The following is a 22,646-nucleotide window of genomic DNA, read 5'->3' as shown; positions in this document are numbered from 1 at the left end:
ACTTTCTTCAGTGCCTCCAGCCTGCCGTGCCGTCTTTGTCTCCCAGAGATGACACCTGCTGTTCCTCCTGCCTAAATTAACATTATTCCTTGCCCACACCCCCTGAAACATTCCTGGAGGGGGGAGTGGGTGGGGTTTCTCTGTGTGCCTCCCAACACCCCAGCTTCCCTCTCTCTGTAGGAGGCCCACATTGTCTAGTAAGTACTTGTTCTCCTCCTTCTCCCCTCATGGAGCTGGAACCCCCAAAGAACAGGACCCCAGACTTATTTGTCTTTGCATCTGCTGGCTTTGTGGTTTGAAACAGACTTTCACTGTGGGCTTTTTGCATGAGAAGATGGAAGAAATGAGTGAACAATAATGATCATAATAATGAAAATTATTACCCAGACAGGATTTTTTGTGAGTTTGGCTCTGTGTATTCAAAATCTCATTCAAGGCTAATAGAACCCTGTGATGGAGACACATTTATCCCCATTGCACAGGTGAGCAAACTGGGGATTTGCGAGGTAAAGAGCAAATCTCACAACCAGTGAGTGGTTAAAATCCAAATCTGCTTTATTCCAAAGCCCGAGTCCCCCACAATGACTGCACGTACAAAGTCACCGACTGGTAGACTAGCGGGGCTGGTCTATCAGGGAAGGCTGGACCACCAGCCGCAGTCCGGATCGCGACTGCGGGCCGGGTACACGCGGGAAAACCGGCGACGCGTGCGCAGTGCAGTGGCGGCGCCCCCTGCAGGCGGCGCGCAGGGGGCAGCGGTGGCGAGAGGGCCCTCAGTGCGCCTGCGCGCTCGTGGAGGTGTTGGCGGTGCCCGGCGGGGGCTCGGCTGTTATTCGCGCGGCGGGCGCGGCCATGGCGCAACCGGGGAAGCTGCTGAAGGAGCAGAAGTACGACCGGCAGCTGAGGTGAGGGCCTCACCAAGCCGCGCGGGCGGCCCAGCCGGCTCCTGTGCGTCCGGGCCGGGCCTAAGTGAGCGGGCGGCGCGGTCGGGCCTCCCCCAGGCCTCCCGCCGGGCCGGCCGGGCGTGCGGGGCTCGGGGCTCCGGCTTGGGGCCGGGGGTGCTCCTCGCGGGCCGGACCCTCCTCCCCCAGGGGGCGCGCGCCCCCCGCCACGTGGTGCGCGGTTGGAGGCGCGGTGTCCCCGGGTCCGCCGGGTCGCCAGGGCGGCTGCAGGCCCCGCCTCGCCGCGCTCGGGCTGCTGGTTTTGCAGAATGGGGGGATCGGAACTACCCCGTCCCGGCCGTGAGAGCGTTAGGTGTTGTTCTAAGCCAGCGGTGGAAATAGCACGCTCGTCTCATAGCATAGCCTGTGTAATTATACATTATCTAGTAGCCACATTGAACAGAAAAGGAATCGGGTGAAATTAATTTTAATCATACAGTTTGTTTAACCCCATATATCCAAAATATTACCGTTTCAACACGTAATCAATATAAAAAAGTTATTAGGGATATTTTACTTTTTTTTCATACTGTCTTCGTTATCCGGCGTTTTACACATCTCAATTCGCACTAGCCTCATTTGTGGTGCACAGTAGCCACATGTGGCTAATGGCCAATGGACACTGCAGGTCTCAGGCACCTTCTTGGCTACTTCTTCTCCCTTGCTTTTTCTCCTTACACTCCTCCTTCCTTATTTATTGAGCATCTTCTGTGTGTTAAGGCGGTGGTAGTAACAAAAACGCTTGTCTCTTCCCTCCTTTCTGGAGCCCCCAAACCAGGAGAAGTTACAGTATGTCCCTAGGGGGCTGGAACTCACCTTTGCGTCTACAGCCTAGTGCTGTATACAGGGGCTTTAGGGGCTCAATTCTGAGAGCAGCCTTGAAGGCAGACATTCTCTGTTTTATAGATGGGGACACTGAGTCTTGGAGAAGTTAGATAGCTTGCCCGGAGTGTCTCTGTTTGAGCCAGAAGGTAAGCCAGGAGGCTTCTCAGAGCTGGTACCCAATCACATCACTGCTCTCTAGCTTCTGGGGAAAGAAGCAAGGTGGTAGAGCCTTTGTAACCAACTTGTGTTCTCTTGTAAATTCTTCGAGTTCCTTGTGTTTAGAATGTGGGTGTAATCGTACATGATAGAGCTGAGAAGATATTTTAGGTTACTGAGTAACTGTAAAAAAGAGTTTTTGCTAAGTCCAATCCATTTAAGGACCAAACTTTACCTTTTATAGTGAGAACTGATTATTAGTTTTGAAGTGTCAGAGGGAAGCAGTTGAAAGCAAAGTTGTGCAGCCAGCAAACAGACGAGAAGGCCCTGCTTTCTTTCATTAGGCCAGCAAGAGTAGAGAGGATTGGTTTCTTGTTGGGCCCTTTCTTGAAACATGTTACCTAGAGCTTCATCAGTATTCTCTTAGGCTCGCTCTCCAACTACCCAAGAATCCATCAACCAAATACGTCAGGTGTCTTCTGTGTGCCCTACTTCCATAGAGAAACAAGTGTTTCAAGTCTGTCTGGTTCTTTTAGGCTATTCTTCCATTCATTTGACAGCTGTTCAGTGATCACTTACTTTGGGCAAGGCATTGTGCCAGGCATTGGGGCTCCAGTGGTGGATATAGGGAGTGGTCTGGGCCCTACTGGAGCTTAGAGTGGAATGGAGAGAGAGATGTTCAGCAAATAAAGAAATCAAATGAGGCAGTTAAACTTGTGATATGCTCTGGAGGATATCGGGGCTGCATACACAGTAAGAGAGAATCTGCTTTAGATCAGGTGACAGGGAAGGCACGTTAAAGTCTGTCAGTCCTCCAGGCTATGGCATTTTTCTAATGATTTGGGCCCCCTCTGTGCTTCCTATACTGACAAGAAAAGATGATCTGGTTAATAGGTTTTCTGGGTGGAAGTGACCAGGTTAGCTCAGGTGTCAAGATACATGTGTGATCATCTACCTTGCCCTGTTAATGATATGCCGGTGTGAATCAGGTTTTAGCATATATTTCTAATCCTTATTACATCTTTTTGTTTGTTAATGTATACATTTATTAATCATGCTATTAGAATGTTCATCTGGTATTATATTTTAAAGCACTCCTGTAAAAGTCGATATGAGGCTTTTCAGATGATAATTCAGTTTTCTTGGTAAGGCTCTTGCTTACTCTTGCAGATGTCACAGTGATAAATCCAATGTCACAATCTTAAATACACTAGATCCATGTAACTTAAGGAGAAATGAGATAGAGAACAGAATATGTTTTAAATCCAAGGTACTTCTTTAATTTTAATGAGTATATCTAAAGACTTTCTGTTCTCTAAGTTATCTAAAAGAGTGAGGGACAAGGAGCTGCAAGACAAAGTTTCTAGTTCTGAGTTGACCGCCCCCCATGCAAGGGATCAGCCTGTCTGAGTTGTAGGTTACTCAGCTACATAAACCCCAGAACAGCTCCTGCTGTTCCTGCCTCACATTTGCCAGGGTTATCCTGTCGGTTATTCTGTGCAAGAGCACTTTAAAGATCGAAGATCACCACTCAAACAAGACAGTTGTATTTTCATGAAAGTTTTTTAAGTGTTGAATTTGTGTCTTGTTTTGTAGGTTGTGGGGTGATCATGGGCAAGAGGCTTTAGAGTCCGCTCATGTTTGCCTAATAAATGCGACAGCAACAGGAACTGAAATTCTTAAAAACTTGGTACTACCAGGTAATGTAGTTTGGTGGTTGTGTTCTCAATTTACTTCTTTAAGGTTTTGAACTAGAAATATATATTCTTGACTGACTCTGTTTTTGTCTCCCAGGTATTGGTTCGTTTACAATTATTGATGGAAATCAGGTCAGCGGAGAAGATGCTGGAAATAAGTATGTTTTATTCTTTTCAAATATATGCATGTTAGGGAACGCAGTGCACTGTCACAGGAGAGAGGCCTAAATCCCAGCTTTACCTTCTTAATCAGGGTGCCTTGACTCCCAAGTGGAAATAATCCCTGTGTTTGGGATTATGGCAAGGGTGAAGTGAGTTAATATAGGTAAAATGCTAGCACGGTGTCTGGCAAATAGGCCATTAATAAAAGGCACCCATCATTACTGTCTTTATTGTCATTGTTAATGCAAAGGAGTAGTCATTATTCCTTTATTTGTGAACTCTGGACACTTCCTAAGTCCTTGCATTGATTCCTACATGTTAGTATATAACTAACAATAACAGTATTTTTGGATGACAAGAATAATGAAAACCACCTTTTATTTGTGGTGTCTTTTAAGCTTAGTCCAGGTATCTCTCTCTACACTATACTGTCTCTATAAAAATGCTATTTTAAAGATGGCCTGTATATCATTCTTTAAACATGATCATGTTTAGACTTTGAGAGCATTCCCAAATCTGGATTTCAAGCTTGCCTTTTCAGGGACTTGGAGTTGGGGAGCTCTCGTTATGTTGGTCAGAATACAACAATGAGTAAATACAAGGAAAATCAGAATTTGGTTCATGCAGAGCTTGGATATCTTTTCTTTGGATGATAGTGTATCCACAACACAACCCTTTTATTGGTATCTGTAAAGAAAAAGTCCTGTTATCTTTGCTTACTTGTTTAGTTAGAGCAGGCTGTGATAAGAATAAAGTTTCTTTTTCTTATGGAGCCACTGAGCTTGTGGTACAAAAGGGCACCCCGACTCTGATTAGCAACCTTAGATCTGGGCCTTGAGACCTGTTGAGGGCATGCATGGGAAGAAACCTGAATAAATCTGTTATAGTTATCTGCAGAAGCAAACGGTTCAGGATAGCATTTCCCAAGTGTGGTCTGTGGAACACTGCTTCTGGGACTGTTACTAACTGCTAAATGGGCAAATGAATTCCCTGGACACATGAGTTTTGGAAATGGGTCAAATGAAGTTAAACATTTTTTTTACGGTGATATATTTTATTTATTTTTATTGAGATATAATTAACATATAACATTATATTAGTCTCAGGTATACAACATAATGATTTGACTTTTGTATAGTGAAATGATCACCACGATAAATCTAGTTAACATCCGTCACCATACATAGTTATAGAATTTTTTTGTCTTGTGATGAGAACTTTTTTTTTTTTTTTTTTTTTTTTAAAGATTTTATTTTTTCCTTTTTCTCCCCAAAGCCCCCCGGTACATAGTTGTGTATTCTTCGTTGTGGGTTCTTCTAGTTGTAGCATGTGGGACGCTGCCTCAGCGTGGTCTGATGAGCAGTGCCATGTCCGCGCCCAGGATTCGAACTAACGAAACACTGGGCCGTCTGCAGCGGAGCGCGCGAACTTAACCACTCGGCCACGGGGCCAGCCCCTTGTGATGAGAACTTTTAAGATCTACTCTCTTAGCAACTTTCAAATATGCAATACAGTGTTACTAATTATAGTCGTCATTAATGTACATTACATCCCATGACATTTATTTTGTAGCTGGAAGTTTGTACCTTTAGACTCCCTTCACCCATTTAGCCCACCCCCCAACATTTTTTAATATAAGACTTCAAGATCATGTGTACCCCAACTAGAAGGACCTGCAACTAAGGTATACAACTGTGTACCGGCAGGGGGCGGGGGGTTGGGGAGATAAAGCAGAGAGGAAAAAAAAAAAAAGATTGGCAACAGTTGTTAGCCCGGGTGCCAATCTTTAAAAAAAAAAAAAAAAAAGGACGTGTGTATTATGTAGGTTATGAATTTTCAAGAGGGAAATATAACATATGGTGTTTTCAAGCCAGGGAACCCTTTTCTCTCAGAGCATTTCGTGAAATTCATATTCTGTGGTACACACTTTGGAAAACATTGATTTATTAGCCTATCTTTGATTACAAGTTTCGTCCAGTTTTCTTCCTCCAGGAAGGCTGTTACAATCTGTAGTCAAAATATAGTTTGTTTCATACTATGAATGAAATACGCCTGGAATTACAAATAATATTTCCTTTATAGTCTAAGAAGCCATTAATTTTTTTTTATTATTCTATTTTAGTTTTTTCCTTCAAAGAAGCAGTATTGGCAAGGTAAACAAACAGTTTGTTATAGAATAAATATAGTTGTGCATGGGCATCTAATGATGCCATTATGTTTTGATTGCTTGAAAAACTTTTACTTTAAAAGAGCTTATTGTTTCTCTGAGAAAAAAGCTAATTTTTTTCTGATCTTGTAAATCTTTATATGCTTGGTAGTTTAAGAACTTAGAAGTAGTGTCTGTATTTTACACTGTATCGTGCATTAAAGCTAAATGTTGAGTGATGTTACTGTTTAGAGGATAGAATATTCTGGTTAACCAAATTTTTAACTAAGAGTTAGCCAGCAAATCCTTCATTTTTGTATTTCAATTAAAAATCTTACAAAGTCATGTTAGTTAACTTAGTACAGTATTCTGAATGGAAATGACTGTCTTTAATGATGGACCTCTCCTGTATATGATTGTAAATGTGGGAGGTTAGAGTAAATCTGAGCTTGATCCAGGATATCCCCGCCTGCTGCCCAGGGTTTTTGGTCATTTGCCTGATCAGAAAAGTAGAGTGCAAATAATGTAGTCATTTAAGAACTCTGTTTAGCTCTGTTTTAAGTAATATTCTGGTTGAGTCTCAGTTTGAATACTATGAAAAGAAAGTTGTCATACCTATGCGTGAAATTTGGATAGTTTTATATGGTGTTTGCCTGACCTGTAAATCGAGAGGTTACATATTAACCAGATTTTTTCTAATTCAAGTTAAATGCTTTATTTTTAAAAAGAACCGAGCTCAAGCTGCCATGGAATTTTTACAAGAATTAAATAATGATGTCTCTGGAAGTTTTGTGGAAGAGGTATGTGTATACGTTATTATTTCTGTGTAGTAATGTAATTTTTTAATCATTCAAAGCCCTAGGAATTTAGAATTTTGAACTTTGTATCATTTATGTTTAGTTGATAGTTGAATTACTTTAACATTGGTGTCTAGCACGTTGCCTCATTTGTTCTAAATAGCTTAACTGTTTCTGCCATGTTTAATATGATTGTGAAATTGTTGGATTTTTTTCCTCTGTCCTATTTAGAGTCCAGAAAACCTTCTAGACAATGATCCTTCATTTTTCTGTAGGTTTACCATTGTGGTTGCAACTCAGCTTCCTGAAAGGTAAATTTTTATGTTAATATGTTTTTATTTTACTCTCTTATTAGATTTGCATAGTTTTGTTTTCTCTGCAGAGTCTATGGTTTCTAACATTCTTAAACTCCATAGAAACCTTTAATTGAAAGCACTTACAAATCTCTAGCATCAAAAAGATAGAGAAGAGAAAAATATTGAGATGTGAAACTTTTTGATATATTTAGAGCAGTTAAATTGAACATTAGTTATTTTTTAGTGAAAAAAACTGGTTGGAATTAATTGTCGGGAGTGCATAGGCGTGTGTACAAGGGTTTTATAAATATTTTCCTCTTTATCATGGAATTGTTAGGAAGTGTCTTTCAGTAACATTCTCCCTAATGCAAAAGATGAGGCTTTCATATCCCTCTCGTCCAAAAGATAGACTTTCTTTGAGACTGCAACCTTGTGGAATTGCTTGCTTTTCATTGTGTCTTTGACCCTCTTATGTAAATGCAATAGATGTATCTTTGCATTTATTATTTAGTAAGAAAGTTGCTTTATTTTAAGGCATTTTCATGTTTGGCATATATTCATTTGCTTATGTTCTTATTTATTGTGCTTTCCTTTACAGTACATTACTACGTTTAGCAGATGTCCTGTGGAATTCCCAAATCCCTCTTTTGGTCTGTAGGACATATGGACTAGTTGGTTATATGAGGATCATTATAAAAGAACATCCAGGTAAGATTGTTGCACATATGGGGCTTGCTGTTGGTTGCTGTAGCTATAATTTTGGAAACCTGATAATTTAGAAAGTCAATTTTAAATTACAAAGCAGATTTGTAGCAGCAACTCCAGTTATAGGTTCAAAGTGGCGATCAAAATCAATAGGCTTTAATCTAATATTTCCTTTACTTAGCATTATAGAAGGATACAAAGCAGGAGATACAACAGGTACAGCTTCTTCATCCTATGAGGAGGCCCCGCAGCTATGCAAATACCTAGCTTGTTTTTGCCTCCTAACCCACATAGGGCATGTATGGGCTGCCATAGGCAAGGGCCAAGGTATTGTGGGTCACACTGACACATAGAGGTCACTTCACCTTTTCCTCCACCAATCTTGCATTCCATTCTCATACCGGCCTTAGGCTTCTCCAGTTCAGGTACAATTGCACACAACAAGCAAGGCATTCACCTAACTACTGTTCCAAGGAAACAGTATTATAGGAGACCGAAGTCATTCATAGGCAGTCTTGCATCAGCTCAAGGCTTATATTAACCTTCACTTACAAAATTTTAATCTTAAGTCATCAGGAAAATTTCATTCAGTACTCATTCATTGCTCTGAGCCAGGTGCTCTGCTAGTGCAGTGAAAGCCCTTGGCATTAGTAGCATCACTGAGGAGTAGTATCTGCTTGGGCAGTTAGGGAGTGAGTTGTGAGGATAAGCTTCTGGCCGGTGGTGCTGGGCCATTTAAGAGTTGTAAGTGGGAGAGTGACAGGGTAAAAACTTTGTTTTAAATGGGTCACTCTGAAGCTGCGTGGAGAACAAATGGATTTGAAGGGGCAAAGATTGGAGGCAAGGGTTGCTGTTAGGAGTGGTCTAGGTGAGAGAGAGAGCGCAAGGGAGAGAGGGTCCCTGACTGAGAGCAGATGTTACAAGGATAGGAAAGAGGGGTAGATAATAACGAAGGTTAATATTGTTAATTGTGTGTCTGCATTTATGTGGATTATTTCATTTAGTCTTTCCAAAATCCTTATAAGGTAGATACTATCTATTTTTTACCTATTTTCTACAGGTTAGGATGCAGCATAGAGAGATTAAGTTATTTGCCTAAGGTTACGCAGCTAGCAAGTGACAGAGTTGAGCCTAGAACTCTTCTATGTGGAGGCTGTGTACGAAGTGACATCAGGATGTGGGGAGTGCTGATGCTGGGCCAAGAAAGCAAGAAGTCGAGGGTGACCATCAGGTTTCTAGGGAAGAGGTCTAGGTAGATGGTGATGCCGTCTGTTGAAGACCAGAGGGGGAAGAAGGGTAGGTTGTTAGGTACTATCTGAAAACACATTTGATCAGTTTTGATCTTTTCCAGTTATAATGAAATTCTGCTCTAAAAGAATCTTGGTTTTACTTTTATTAAAATTATAGTCCACTTACGATTTATGCGTTTCATAAAATGTAAATGTATATGTAAACTTACCTCAAAAAAAATTTACCTTAAAAAATAAACAAAACAGTGAAAAAACCCTGTAGGCCCTATACTCACTTAAAAATTATAGATTTCCTAAGTTCCTATAATGTATTGTGTTGTCAGCAATATCAATAAAGAAGTAAGTTTATCTTTTGCACTCATTTGTTTCACAGTAATCGAATCTCATCCAGACAATGCATTAGAGGATCTACGGCTGGATAAGCCATTTCCTGAGCTGAGAGAACATTTTCAGTCTTATGATTTGGAGCATATGGAAAAAAAGGTTGGTAGTGTTTGTGACCTTCCATTTACAGACAGACTTAAAGCATTTTTTTAACATAAGATTTTCAGATTACACCAAAATGAGAAGATACTGTAAACCTCCATATTCCTGTCATCCAGATTACATAATAATATTGTACCTAATTTGTTTTAAATAAATCTGTTTTTCCCTAAAATGACGAAAAAATTTTTTATTGATGAAAAGTTCATTAACTGAACATATCTGTATAATCAACACCCAGGTCAAGAAATTGGACGTTAACATATCCCAGAAGCCCTCTTGATGGCCCTTTCCTAAACAAATAGATGTGCTCTTTAAAATAGTTTGAGGGCTGACCTGGTGGCATAATGGTTAAGTTTGCGTGCCCCACTTTGGTGGCCTGGGGTTCACAGATTGGGATCCCAGGTGTGGACCTACACACCGCTCATCAAGCCATGCTGTGGTGGCATCCCACATACAAAATACAGGAAGATTGGCACAGATTGCTCAGGGCCAATCTTCCTCACCAAACAAATAAAATAAAATTAGTTAAGGGGCCGGCCCGGTGGCGCAGTGGTTAAGCGCACATGTTCCGCTTCAGTGGCCTGGGGTTCACTGGTTCGAATCCCGGGTGTGGACATGGCACTGCTTGGCAAGCCATGCTGTGCTAGGCGTCCCACATATAAAGTAGAGGAAGATGGGCACGGATGTTAGCTCAGGGCCAGCCTTCCTCAGCAAAAAGAGGAGGATTGGCAGATGTTAGCTCAGGGCTAGTCTTCCTCAAAAAAATAAATAAATAAAATAAAATTAGCTTGAATTTGGCATGGATGTTTGTTGAAATTGATTCCTCGTAAAATTTAGTTTTAGTGTTTGAGAATTACCAAGGCAACTGCATAGTTCATTATAATAATAATTATATTTATAACAGACTATATAATTTAAGGAGTGTATTTATTTTTTCCTACCTACGTATTAATTAAAATGCAGGTATTTGGTTCATCAGAAGGCACGGAGAAGATCCTCTTTTCTTAGTCTTGGATTCGTATCTGAAATCAAGAGATTTGAGCTTTATTTTCGGGTGGCAGTCTCTGAGACTGTTTCTTAATGATGAAATGGGGACAATCATAGTACATACCTGGCATTTTAGGATTAAAATGGACACTGCCTTGGGGCCGGCCCAGTGGCACAGCGGTTAAGTGCGCACGTTCTGCTTCGGTGGCCCGGGGTTCGCCGGTTCGGATCCCAGGTGTGGACATGGCACTGCTTGTCAAGCCATGCTGTGGTAGGCATCCCACGTATAAAGTAGAGGAAGATGGGCATGGATGTTAGTTAGCTCAGGGCCAGTCTTCCTCAGCAAAAAGAGGAGGATTGGCGGCAGATGTTAGCTCAGGGCTAATCTTTCTCAAAAAAAAAAAGACACTGCCTCTAAAAAAATTTGTAAGGCAATTTTTATTAACCCAGTTCACTTTTCTCCATTTATTATTCCACATATACAGGGAGATGATCATAAATATTGTTGAATTTGTTGAAAATGAGATGGTGTAGTGAAGAATAATGTTAACTAATTAATGTTAACTAATACCAACATTTTCTTTTATTTTTCTCATTTTTAGGACCATAGCCACACTCCGTGGATTGTGATCGTAGCTAAATATTTAGCACAGTGGTATAGTGAAGTATGTCCTTCCTTTAAAAAAAGAAATTCCATATGTGACTGTATTTTCAATTATTTATAAAGGATTTCACTGGAGGGGGGTGGGAGATTAATTGTTTTCTTTACATGGTCATAGGGCAGGCGGGTGCTTTTCAGTTTAAATCTAGCAGTTCTTCTTTTGATACTAATATTTTTATTGACAAAATGATATTTGAATGTTATTGTGATATTTAAATGTTATTCTGAAACTGGCTGTGGGGAATGAATGTAGAGAAATGGCCCAGAGTTTCTGTTTTCTATCAAGTCACCCTCTGATTTTAGTGAGGTATATGTTTGCTGATAAAATCGCATATAGATGGGAGAATGGGGAAACTTTGGACTCTCAATTTCCATTTTGATTTTTTATAACTAGATTTTAAAATTTTTTAACCAATTTAGACAAATGGACGAATACCTAAAACGTATAAAGAAAAAGAAGACTTCAGAGATTTGATTAGACAAGGTAAGATTATGGGATGTGACTAAATCTATAAAGTTTGAAAAGCAAACTGCTTGAAGGTAATGTTTATTGGATTTCAGTCAACACCTTTGTCAGATGATGCCATCTTGAGCTTTTATTTTTCCTCAGAGGAGGATTAGGAACCACTTGTAGTTTTAAGAATAACTAATGATAAGCCATATTTCTTCCTAATTTTCAACATCCAATCTTCATTTCAGACTATGACAAGGTTATTTCCATAGTGTTGGGGGGAGAGAAGGAGTGAGAAGGAAAGGGCTATTGTTTGCAAACCAATTTCTTTGTAAATAGGAATTCTGAAGAATGAAAATGGGGCTCCAGAAGATGAAGAGAATTTTGAAGAAGCTATTAAAAATGTGAACACAGCACTAAATACAACTCAGGTATTAAAAGAGTTGCTGAGGAAGTCATATAAGAAAGGTGCTTTCTGGGGTCCTCGTATGTGAAATAGTTGATTTTAAATTTAAGATAATATTTTCTAAATTGTATAGTTGGTTAGAAATTAATATCTATAATACAGATTGAATTTTGTCTTAATAAGATTCTCTATTGTCCTTGTTAAAATGGATGTCAGTGCTTCAGCATATATCAGTGATGCAATGATTTATATAAATTATTTAAAGTACATGATTTGTGAATAGTAACAGTTTGGGGGTAGGAATTATGTAATAAAGGTGGTATTTTACTAGTCCAAAATAGTTTTCCCTGAAAAGTTAATCTTACCCTGCATTTGCTTTCGACAGTAATTATTTGGATGTAATAGAGGATATTCTTAATGACGTTGTATGACTTAAAAATTATTTGGAAGATAACCCAGTTTAGATGCCCCTTGTTTTGTTGTTGAAGTCTGGCCAGTGAGTTTTTTGGGAAACTTTGGAGTAACACAGCTGATAGTTTAAGTTAGAATTTTGTTATAATTTAAAACAGTTAAGGGGCCGGCCTGATGGCATAGCAGTTAAGTTCGCACGTTCCATTTCTCGGCGGCCCAGGGTTCGCCGCTTCTGATTCCAGGTGTGGATATGGCACCGCTTGGCAAAAGCCATGTTATGGTAGGCGTCCCACATATAAAGTAGAGGAAGATGGGCACAGATGTTAGCTCAGGGCCAGTCTTCCTCAGCAGAAAGAGGAGGATTGGCAGCAGATGTTAGCTCAGGGCTAATCTTCCTCAAAAAAGAAAAAAAGAAAAAAACCCATCAAAAAATGCTGCCTTTCAAGTTAGGAAAGGACTTAAGCTGTCATTACAAACTTTTTGGAGACAGTGGGGTAGTACTGCTGAGTGACTAAAAGTGTGTGCTTTGTGAATCAGTTTTCTGGGGTGATGAAAATTGTCTATGTCTTAATTGAGGTGATGGTTAAAAGTATGTGTATAATTATCAAAACACATCAAATTGTACATTTGAAATCTGTGCCTTTCACTGAATGTACAATTTACCCCAATTAAAAAAAACAAACAAGGTTCTCATGGCTGGGGGACAGTGAACTAAGCAAACAGAAAAATTAGAACAGAACACAGGTGCTGTGAACAAAATTAGAGCAGAACACAGGGGTAGAGCATGATGGGGGAGGGGGGTCTGGGATTGGGCCGAGCCGGGGAGACCCTCAAAGAGTAAGCAGAAGCCTGAGTGAAGTGATGTGCAGGGATCTGATGGAAGGGCTTTGCAGGCTGAGGAAGCACATGTGCAAAGGCCCAGAAGTGGGATGAAGCTTGGCATTTGTTCATGAGTCAGTAAGGAAGCCAGTGTGACTGGAGTGAAGTAAAGAAGGGGGAAAGTGATGGGAGGGATTTCAGTTTGGGGAGGGAGAAAAGGCCAGAGCATAATGGCCTTGCAGGCCATTGAAGCGTTTTGGGCAGGGGAGTGGAGCGACCTGATTTATATTTCTAAAAAATCATTCTGGCTCTTGTGGAGAGAACAGACTGTGGGGGACTGGGCGTGGGAGCAGAGACACCAGTTAGGAGGTTACCAGTAAGAAATTTCTTTTTTCCACACAACAGTAGAACCAAACACTACAGTTTCTAAAGTTTTTGTTGACGTATTAAAAGTCCTTAATTTAACTATCTGGTTTTTGTCAGAGTGGTTGTCTCTTTTGACATCCCTAATTAGGGTGTAAAGGTTTCAGTTTTTGACAAGATGGAAAAACATAAAGGACTACAGATCTAGCTTGGTATTAATGTCTATAATCTTTGTTATATCTTCAACTGTAACTATATAAAAAGATTTACTTTGGCTCCTCCTTTACTCCATTTATGATGTACGAGAACAGGTCAATCTTTAATGCTAACACGAGTGGGCAGGAGGGGACTTTGTTCTATCTCTCTTTCTCCATCAAATCTCCATCTAGTACTGATTCTAAATAAAAGTCTAAGCGAATCAGAAGTTTGTATTTGATTACAATTTGAGAATTCAAAGAACTTGTTTGAAGGAATAGTAGTGAAAATCCAGGTGGGCAAATTCTTCACCTAAGTAAATGTTTGTTCCTTTGTTAGATCCCAAGCAGTATTGAAGATATATTTAATGATGATCGCTGCATAAATATCACCAAACAGGTAACAACAGCAACAAATAAAAATTGTGCTCCTTAAACCTTAAGGTCAAATTCAAATGCCACTTAATATTTTTTTTCTTATTCTTTTAGACTCCATCATTTTGGATTTTAGCTCGTGCTTTAAAAGAATTTGTGGCCAAAGAGGGTCAAGGAAATTTACCTGTTCGAGGCACAATTCCTGATATGATCGCCGATTCAGGCAAATATATAAAACTGCAAAATGTGTAAGTCACTGTTTTCAAACTTTGTAACAGAAAAATTAATCTGTTTATATTAGAGATGAACATATTTTACCAGTCTATCAGAAATCAAATGAAAGTCTGTTATAATCTCATTGCTTTAAAAGTAAGCTAAAGGGCTGGCCCAGTGGTTAAGTGTGCATGTTCTGCTTCAGCGGCCCGGGGTTCACTGGTTTGGATCCCGGGTGTGGACATGGCACCGCTTGTCAAGCCACGCTGTGGTAGGCATCCCACGTATAAAGTAGAGGAAGATGGGCACGGATGTTAGCTCAGGGCCAGGCTTCCTCAGCAAAAAAAGAGGAGGACTGGCAGTATAGTTAGCTCAAGGCTAATCTTCCTCAAAAAAAAAAAGTAAGCTAAAGAACTTAGGAGGCAGATTTTTTTCTTAATAGGTTTTATTTTTTAAAATATTAGTTTTAGGTTCACAGGAAAATTCAGCAGAAAGTGCAGAGAGTTCCCATATACCCCCTAGGGGGCAGATTTTTTCTTACATATTTCATGATAAAACCTAACATTTGGGTACTTAACTGTGCTATGAACTGTTCTGTGATTAACTAATTTAATATTTACAATATCCCTATGAAAGAGATACTATTATTGTCCCAGTTTTATGGATGAATACAGCTGGTAAATGGTAGAACCAGGATTTGAATCCATGAAACCCAGCTCCATATTCTTTTTTTTTTTAAAGATTTTTTTCCTTTTTCTCCCCAAAGGCTCCCAGTACATAGTTGTGTATTTTTAGTTGTGGGTCCTTCCAGTTGTGGCATGTGGGATGCCACCTCAGCATGGCTTGATGAGCAGTGCAATATCCGTGCCCAGGGTTCGAACTGGTGAAACCCTGGGCCACCGAAGCAGAGCACACGAACTGAACCACTCAGCCACGGGGCCAGCCCCTCCATATTCTTAACCATGGCTCTATTCTGCCTTTTATCTGTAACTTAAAACTTTGAAGTCTTTGGATGAACTTTTTATCATTAATGTTTCATAATTTAAAGAGTTCATGACTATAGACAGACACCTCCTATCCAGGTATCACTAGCCGGAACCCAGATAGACTGTCATAAGGATGGGTCTCAATGGATATTACCCTTGTGGAGTTCGGGCATGGTGCTGATGAATCCAGGGCTGCTGGCTTGGTTTCCTCAAGGGCCAGATAATGTCACACAAAGAAGATCTCTGTTCCCCTAGACAGATTATACTCTTCATCTCAGTCAGTGTCTAACAAATCTTTGTTGTCCTAGCCTAAAAGTTCAACTGCTTAAAACTTGGGAAAAGTCAACTGAGGATAGAAACAAGTATGACCTCACATTGGTGGTAGTCAGCTTAACACTGATCATTTTTAGAGGGTGAAAATGTAAATAGACTTAAAAGTTTTACATGAATTTGTTGACAGTTCTGAAGTATTTAACTTTCCTTGGACTTGACTTCAAGAGACAAATCATGTTCTTGAGTAACATATTTTGTTAGGTTCTGTGTCAGAGAGGCATGGATCATGGACCCCTCTAAGAGTGCCGTTTTTAAGTTGGGTGCTGTTAATTGTAGAGGGAGCCCAGGTATCGGTGGATTCCAAGAGTCCATCACCAATGCTGGGATGATCCCCAACCGCTAACAGGTGCTGCTGGCAGCATTTCTGTGGCATTTTCACATTTTGTATGTTGCCAGACCAGTGTTTTTTCATGAAAAAGAAAAATTTTTTGTTTGCTTCATGGTGATATTTAAATTTTGCTAATTTTAAAATTTGCTAATAGTAACTTTGTGGTGTTCTTTTCCAGTTACCGTGAAAAAGCAAAGAAAGATGCTGCTGCTGTGGGTAATCATGTTGCCAAATTGCTGCAGTCTATCGGCCAGGTAAGCTGCTGGGCACACTGCTTGTGATGGACAGTGTGGCTCCCTATAGGCCTGAGTGCGTAACTCCAGCCAACAGTGGCACTGGCTCTGTGCTGCTTTAGAAGGATCTCTCACTTGCCTGCCTAATGAGAAAGCCTGCCATCAGGAAAGAAGGTGTTTTTACAGTGCTCTCTCAGCACTTGGAGAAAGCCTCTCTGTCTCACAGTGATTGACTTTGTGCTGCACCCTCTGTTAACCTTGTCTATTATCCTGTGGCAAAACCTGCGTTTATCTCTTTACAGGCACCAGAGTCCATTTCAGAGAAAGAATTAAAATTACTCTGTAAGTCCCCTTGAATTAGTTTCCTTATTTTGCTTGATAAAAATGTGCCATAGGAAATGTTCCCAGGAATTATAAATAGTTGAAATTTTAAATTTTCCATGGTCCTAATGATAGAGATAATTGGGTAAAGGTTTTTTTTTTCTCATAATATAATAAATGGAGAGGGAGACTGAGTCAGAGGTAGAGCATTTCCATCTATGGCAATGCTAAAAAGACATGAAGCTCAATTAATTGAAAATTGTCATTAATATAGAATAATTTTCAGTTTATTAATTTTAAATAATTTGGGAAGGTTTTATCTGAAGACTTTGGGTGTGAAGTCTTGAGCCACATGTACATTGACAGTATTGGTTTAAATACTCGTTTTGATCTGTGTTAAATGACTATAATGGAATTAAGAATTTTGCCATCTTGTTTCGGAGCAGCTAGGCTCCTGGGGTCTTCTCGATAACTGCTCAGTAGGCCCGAAGTGTTCTCTTATTTAAGAGTTAAAGAGGAATACAATCTGTTTCATATGCTGTTTGAAGATTTTTCCCTGTAGCTCCTGCCCCTAGTTTCTGCAAAAGTCTGTATTTTGCGTGCTTCCCAGCCTTGAAATATATTTATCCCAGTTCTCCATTTTGTGATTCTTCCACAATGTTTGTTTAGGCTTAATTTTAATGTTTGTTCCACTACTAATCTTGTACCTTGTTTCTGCACTAGTGTTTGTTCTACAAGACTGTATGAGACTAGATTAAAAGCTGGATGTTGGGTATTTGAGGGTTTATTATTCTGTTCTCTCTACTTTGGGGTATGTTTAAAAATTTCCATAATACAAAGTTTAAAAAAAAAAGTCTTGCATATACCAAGAGCACAATATACAGGACACTCTCCTTTAGGTCTACTTATTCTAATAATAATGATAATTATGATGATGATGATAATAATGATAAAAACTACTATTCATTGAGCCCTATCAGGCATTGTGCTAGGTGTGCACTTTACACAGTTGCACACTGGATCCACAGAACAACTCAGAGGTGAACAGTATTGTCTCCATTTTATAAATAGGGATGATCTGAGGCTCAGAGGGATGCCATCATGTACTTATTCAGTGCTGAACTGGTTGTAGCGCCAAGGACATGAATATTAGATGACTTATGTTCTAGTGTCTTCTCTGCTACCATTAGAGCCAAACAGAAGACATCTTTACATTTCCATGTCTGTGAAGAATGTACACACAATTTTCTGCTCGTAAAGTGACCTGTGGTTTAGAGTATTCACGTGTCTTGACCGTATACTTATGTCTTTCCTGTGTTCAGGCAGCAATTCTGCATTTCTTCGCGTAGTAAGATGTCGATCCTTAGCTGAAGAATATGGCTTGGATACAGTTAACAAGGATGAAATTAGTAAGTATAATAACCTTTTGATGCTAGTTTATTAATTTTAAAGATATAAATATTTTGTGTATAATAGTATTGAGTGTTTGGTGATAACAGAAATATTTATACTTTAAATGTTATTCTATAAATCTATCCAAGTAGTCCTATTTCAAAATATAAAACTTAGTGTATACATAAACCCATATTTAGGTCACTAAGTTGCATGATATGTAGAAGAGCAAAAGTCAGCATGTTACTACTTTAGTAGAGATTATGTGACTAGGTAACAGTCTGTAAGACCACTGGGTTTTATCTTAATGTAGCTCCCTTTATTTTACTATTATTTATCATTTTCTACTTTATTGTCACAAAATTTTGTGATAAAATTGCCTTGTGTCCTGAAACTTGAGTAAATAAGTAAATTCAGTCCTGCATTGTTTTTATGTTGTAAATTACCCATATTACACTAAAATTTTTTTTTCCTTTCAGTTTCCAGCATGGACAATCCAGATAATGAGATAGTATTATACTTAATGTTACGGGCTGTTGATAGGTTTCATAAACAACATGGTAGATATCCAGGTAAGAATAGCAATTGAATTATCAAATATAATAAAATCTGGAATGAACACAATTTAAATTGAGTTAAAACTTAAAGTGTTCTCGGGGTGTTTACAATAGTGATGCTTGAATTTTACATTATAAACAGTTTAGTTCATCTCAGGGAGGAATTACCATTTGTTCTTTTAAGTGTAACTATTTGCAAATAGTTTTTGATTCTAAAGTATAACGGGAATGTTGGTTGAATGCATGTAGAAGAAAACTTTTTATTCTGTCAGTTTCCATAATTTACCTTTAAGACTCCCACTGAGTTCAATTCAGTGGAATAGGAAAGCCACAAGAAGTATGCTAGTGACTTCTGAAGTCAGAACTCTGAAGATGTAGGGATTTCTTTGTTCAGTATCTATTTTATGTTATCTGTAAATGTAGTACTTGGGGAATTGGCATAATCTCAAAGATCTTCAGTTGCCCAGAATACTTTTAAGATGTTAATTTTAATTGAGCAGGATTATTGCATAGCAGTATAGTCTAGGTATATCATAAAACCGCCTGCCCCTACTGATGTAGTATGCCTACCAAGGTATAGTCTTAATGAGCAAGCTTACCAGAAGAAAGAAGAGGAATAAACAACAAATGTATATTGCTTTATTTGTATTATTTGGTTAGAACATATTTTTGGTTATCTCTTATATAACAAACCATCCCAAAATTTAGTAGCTTAAAACAATAAATTGTTATGTTGTGATTTTGAGGATTGGTTTGGCTCAGTTAGGCAGTTCTCACTGGGAAGAGGGGATCTCGTGGAGTTGCATGACGCCTGGGGCTGGAGTCATCCTGAAGGCTTGACTGACTTAGACATGCAAGAAGACCTTTTCACTCGTGTGTCTGGCACTTGAGTCAGGATAGTTGGAACTGCTGGGGGCTGGTCAGGCATTTCTCTCCACATGGCTAGCTAGGGCTTCCTTTTAGCATGGCAGTCCTAGGGTAGACTTCTTGCATGGTGGCTGGCTTCCCCAGAGTTAACGTGCCAAAATATCCAAGTGGAAGTTATAGGGCTTTTTATGACTTAGCCTTGGAAGTCACACAGCATCGCTTATGTCATGTTCTGTTGGTTTCACAGGGCCAGCTTAGATTAAGAGTGGGAGGGGACTACACGAGGGCAGGAAGGGGTGTTCATTGGGGAGCCATCTTGGGAGACTAGCTACCAGATAGAGCACAGGCTTTGGAGTTAAACCTAGGTTCAAATCCAAGCTCTATCACTTATTATCTCTTGGCCTTGGGTGGGTCACTATTTCCTTCCAAGTCTCAGTTTCTCATTTATGCAATGGTGATAATAGTATCTACTCTTAGATTGTAAGGGTGAAGTATGTGATGTATGAAGATCACTTAACACATTGTCTAGCACCTGGTAAGTATTCAATAAAGAGGAGGTATTACTGTTACGAGGAAGAGTAGTGATGATAGTTTTTAAACCAGAGGGGTTAAAAAATCTTGATTTATTTATAGTACCTGAATGTTACAGGAATTATATTTTTCCTTCCAGTAGTAATAATAATAATAGCTCACCTTTGGAGACATTATAGTTTAATCATGAAGAACTCCCTGGGCTTATATCTCAGTTTTGCTATACATGAGCTAATAACTCAGGCAAATAACTTAATCTGTCTGTGCCTCAGTTTTCTCATTTGTGAAATGGGGATAATAATAGTAATGACTTCATAGGGTTGTTGTGAGGATTAAATCAATTAATATATATGGTACTTAGAACAAATGTTACCTATTATAGCTTTATGTCCTCAGTGTCATTTAATCTTCTGGAAATAGATAATAAACACCACAATTTTTACAAAGGGTATAAATAGGACATTACTTGCTCATTCATTCAGTTCTATCAAATAATTATTGAGTACCAAGTGTGTGCCAGATCCTCCTCTAGATACTGGGTATGGAGCAGTGAATAAAGCAGACTTATCAAATTCAAATTTTTAATAGGTTTTAGATAGTTTCTTTGTTACAGGTTTGTGATATTTGCAAATACTGGTCTCATACTTGCCATTATTTTTGTTTTTACTTTAGTTTCACACCTTACTGTTTTGACTAGAACACCTGAAACTGGATTAAATAAAGGTGGTAGCCATTAATTTTGAATTCCTTATTTATTTTAATGAAAACTAATTTACCTATATATTTTTAGGGGTATCTAACTATCAAGTTGAAGAAGATATAGGAAAGTTGAAGTCTTGTCTCACTGGCTTCCTTCAGGAATATGGATTATCTGTAATGGTGAAAGATGATTATGTCCACGAATTGTGAGTATTTTTTAGGGCATATGAGAGACAATACCTGTCCTGTCGTAAGCTAATCTAAGTTCCTGTCTCCATCCTTTCCTGTAGTTGCCGATACGGAGCTGCTGAGCCACACACCATTGCTGCGTTCTTAGGGGGTGAGTTCCATAGATGAGAAGACTGTCATCTGTTGTCATAGACTACAGTTACGAACTTTTGTTTTCTTAGCTATTTTAACTAGGGAGGTCAGTGAAGCAGGATGTTTTATTAAGTGGCACGATGCTATTATGTGCCCTCACTTCTTTCAGGTCTTTGTTTAAATCTTACCTTCCCTGTGAGGCCTTCTCTGACTCCCTGATTTAAAACTGAGTCCCTCCTCTTACACTGGGATCCCCGCTTCCTTGCTTTTTTTCATTAGCACTTAAGGGGCATTTGACATACTATACATTTTACTTACTTATCTCTCCCTTGCTACTAAAAAGTAAGATCCATGAGGGCAAGGGTTTTTGTCTGTGGATCCCTTCTGTACCCCAATGCCTAGAACAGTATCTGGTATGTAGCAGAGTCTCAAATTTTATTGAATCAGTGAATGTCTGTGAAAGATGAAGCTTCAGATTATAAAAGAGGAAGAATTCTTTTTCTTGGTAGTTTTTTGTTTTTTCTATTCTTTGTTCTGTTCTGAGTAGTTAGAGCAGTCTGTCAGTATTTAATATAGATTCTTTCCAAATTGTAAATGTATTTAGAACAAATATACCTTTACTCCCTTTTTATTATAAAAGTAAAACGGGCACAAGGTAAAATTCAAATGCAACAGAAGGGTGTCCTTTGAGAATCTTTTCTGCTTATATGTATCCTTTAAAAAAGTGCAATCAGCTATACTACTGTTTTGACTTTTTTTACTTAATATATCTTGCCAATCTTTCTATACCACCCTAATTAAAAATACCTCATTCTTTTAAACTGTGGCATACTATTCCAAGGTGTGAATGTATAGGACAAACTTTTATTTCCTTTAATAACAGTTAGAAAAATTGTTTTTTGCTTTGATATGACTCAGTAAGCTATGTCTGTTTTGAATTACTTTTAAACACCTTTGCTTTTAAAAAGGAAAGGTTTTCTTTACAAAATTGAGTATTTTTACATAACTCTTGAAATTTACCTTTTTCAAAGATTTGCTTTTCTCCTTTTTCCTTGCAGGAGCTGCTGCTCAAGAGGTTATCAAAATAATCACCAAACAATTTGTAATTTTTAATAATACTTACATTTACAGTGGCATGTCACAAACGTCAGCAACTTTCCAGTTGTAGAATAAGCACCCTGTGTAGTTTGTTAGTGATTGAAATTGTAATTGCCTTCAGGTTGTGCTCTAGTCTGTCAAGTTCTGCTAAGGGAGAACTGTTAAATTGTTTCTTTAATAAACATTATTCTCATTTGTAATAATGCAGTCTTGTTGTTTGGAGGGGAGGGGAAAGGAAGCAGTCATTTTCTCAGAGAATAAAAGCTACCCATTTCTAATTGAGTTCATTATTTCTGGCTTGCTATTTCAAAGTTATCTTAGAAGTCTTTTGTGTTTCATTAGAAATAGCTTAAAATAGTTTTCTTACATAAGTCTTAAATCATGAATTTAAGCTATGTGCAGATTTTAGCTACGGACATCTTACGACCATCACCGGTTGGTAAAAGTAATGGAATTTTAAAAGACAGGTATTTCAGATACATAGTTTTATCAGAAAACAAGGACCGGATACAACGCGGAGGGAAGGTTGTGCGCGAGGACTGAGGGCCGGGCGGGCCTCCCCGCCCCCCAGGCCTGGGCACGTGCTGCCACGCGAGCCCCGTGCCCACGGTCCCAGAGCCCGAGCTGGCTCTCCTAACT

The 22,646-nt window shown here is 39.1% G+C and overlaps 1 protein-coding gene across 2 annotated transcripts; it reads left to right on the top strand.

Moving 5' to 3' along the window:
- The first annotated feature begins 719 nt into the window (after positions 1 to 719).
- On the top strand, positions 720 to 22,289 carry NAE1 (NEDD8 activating enzyme E1 subunit 1). Of its 2 annotated transcripts, XM_008509066.2 has the most exons (21): positions 761 to 905; positions 1,848 to 1,912; positions 3,519 to 3,622; positions 3,717 to 3,777; positions 5,904 to 5,934; positions 6,656 to 6,727; positions 6,956 to 7,035; positions 7,619 to 7,728; positions 9,349 to 9,458; positions 11,051 to 11,113; positions 11,530 to 11,593; positions 11,900 to 11,991; positions 14,094 to 14,153; positions 14,243 to 14,376; positions 16,167 to 16,242; positions 16,524 to 16,563; positions 17,865 to 17,951; positions 18,414 to 18,506; positions 20,680 to 20,794; positions 20,879 to 20,928; positions 21,968 to 22,289. In XM_008509066.2, the coding sequence occupies exons 6-21, from the start codon at positions 6,674 to 6,676 to the stop codon at positions 22,075 to 22,077; spliced, it is 1,338 nt and encodes a 445-aa protein (XP_008507288.1). In that variant the 5' UTR covers positions 761 to 905; positions 1,848 to 1,912; positions 3,519 to 3,622; positions 3,717 to 3,777; positions 5,904 to 5,934; positions 6,656 to 6,673; the 3' UTR covers positions 22,078 to 22,289. The 2 variants fall into 2 exon arrangements, with proteins under 2 accessions (XP_008507291.1, XP_008507288.1); XM_008509069.2 differs by lacking the exon at positions 1,848 to 1,912 and having other exon boundaries at positions 720 to 905.
- The last annotated feature ends 357 nt before the right edge of the window (positions 22,290 to 22,646 follow it).

Source organism: Equus przewalskii, chromosome 3, assembly GCF_037783145.1.
Source record: "Equus przewalskii isolate Varuska chromosome 3, EquPr2, whole genome shotgun sequence".
Lineage (NCBI taxonomy): Eukaryota > Metazoa > Chordata > Mammalia > Perissodactyla > Equidae > Equus > Equus przewalskii.
This window is presented reverse-complemented; position numbering and strand designations above follow the sequence as displayed.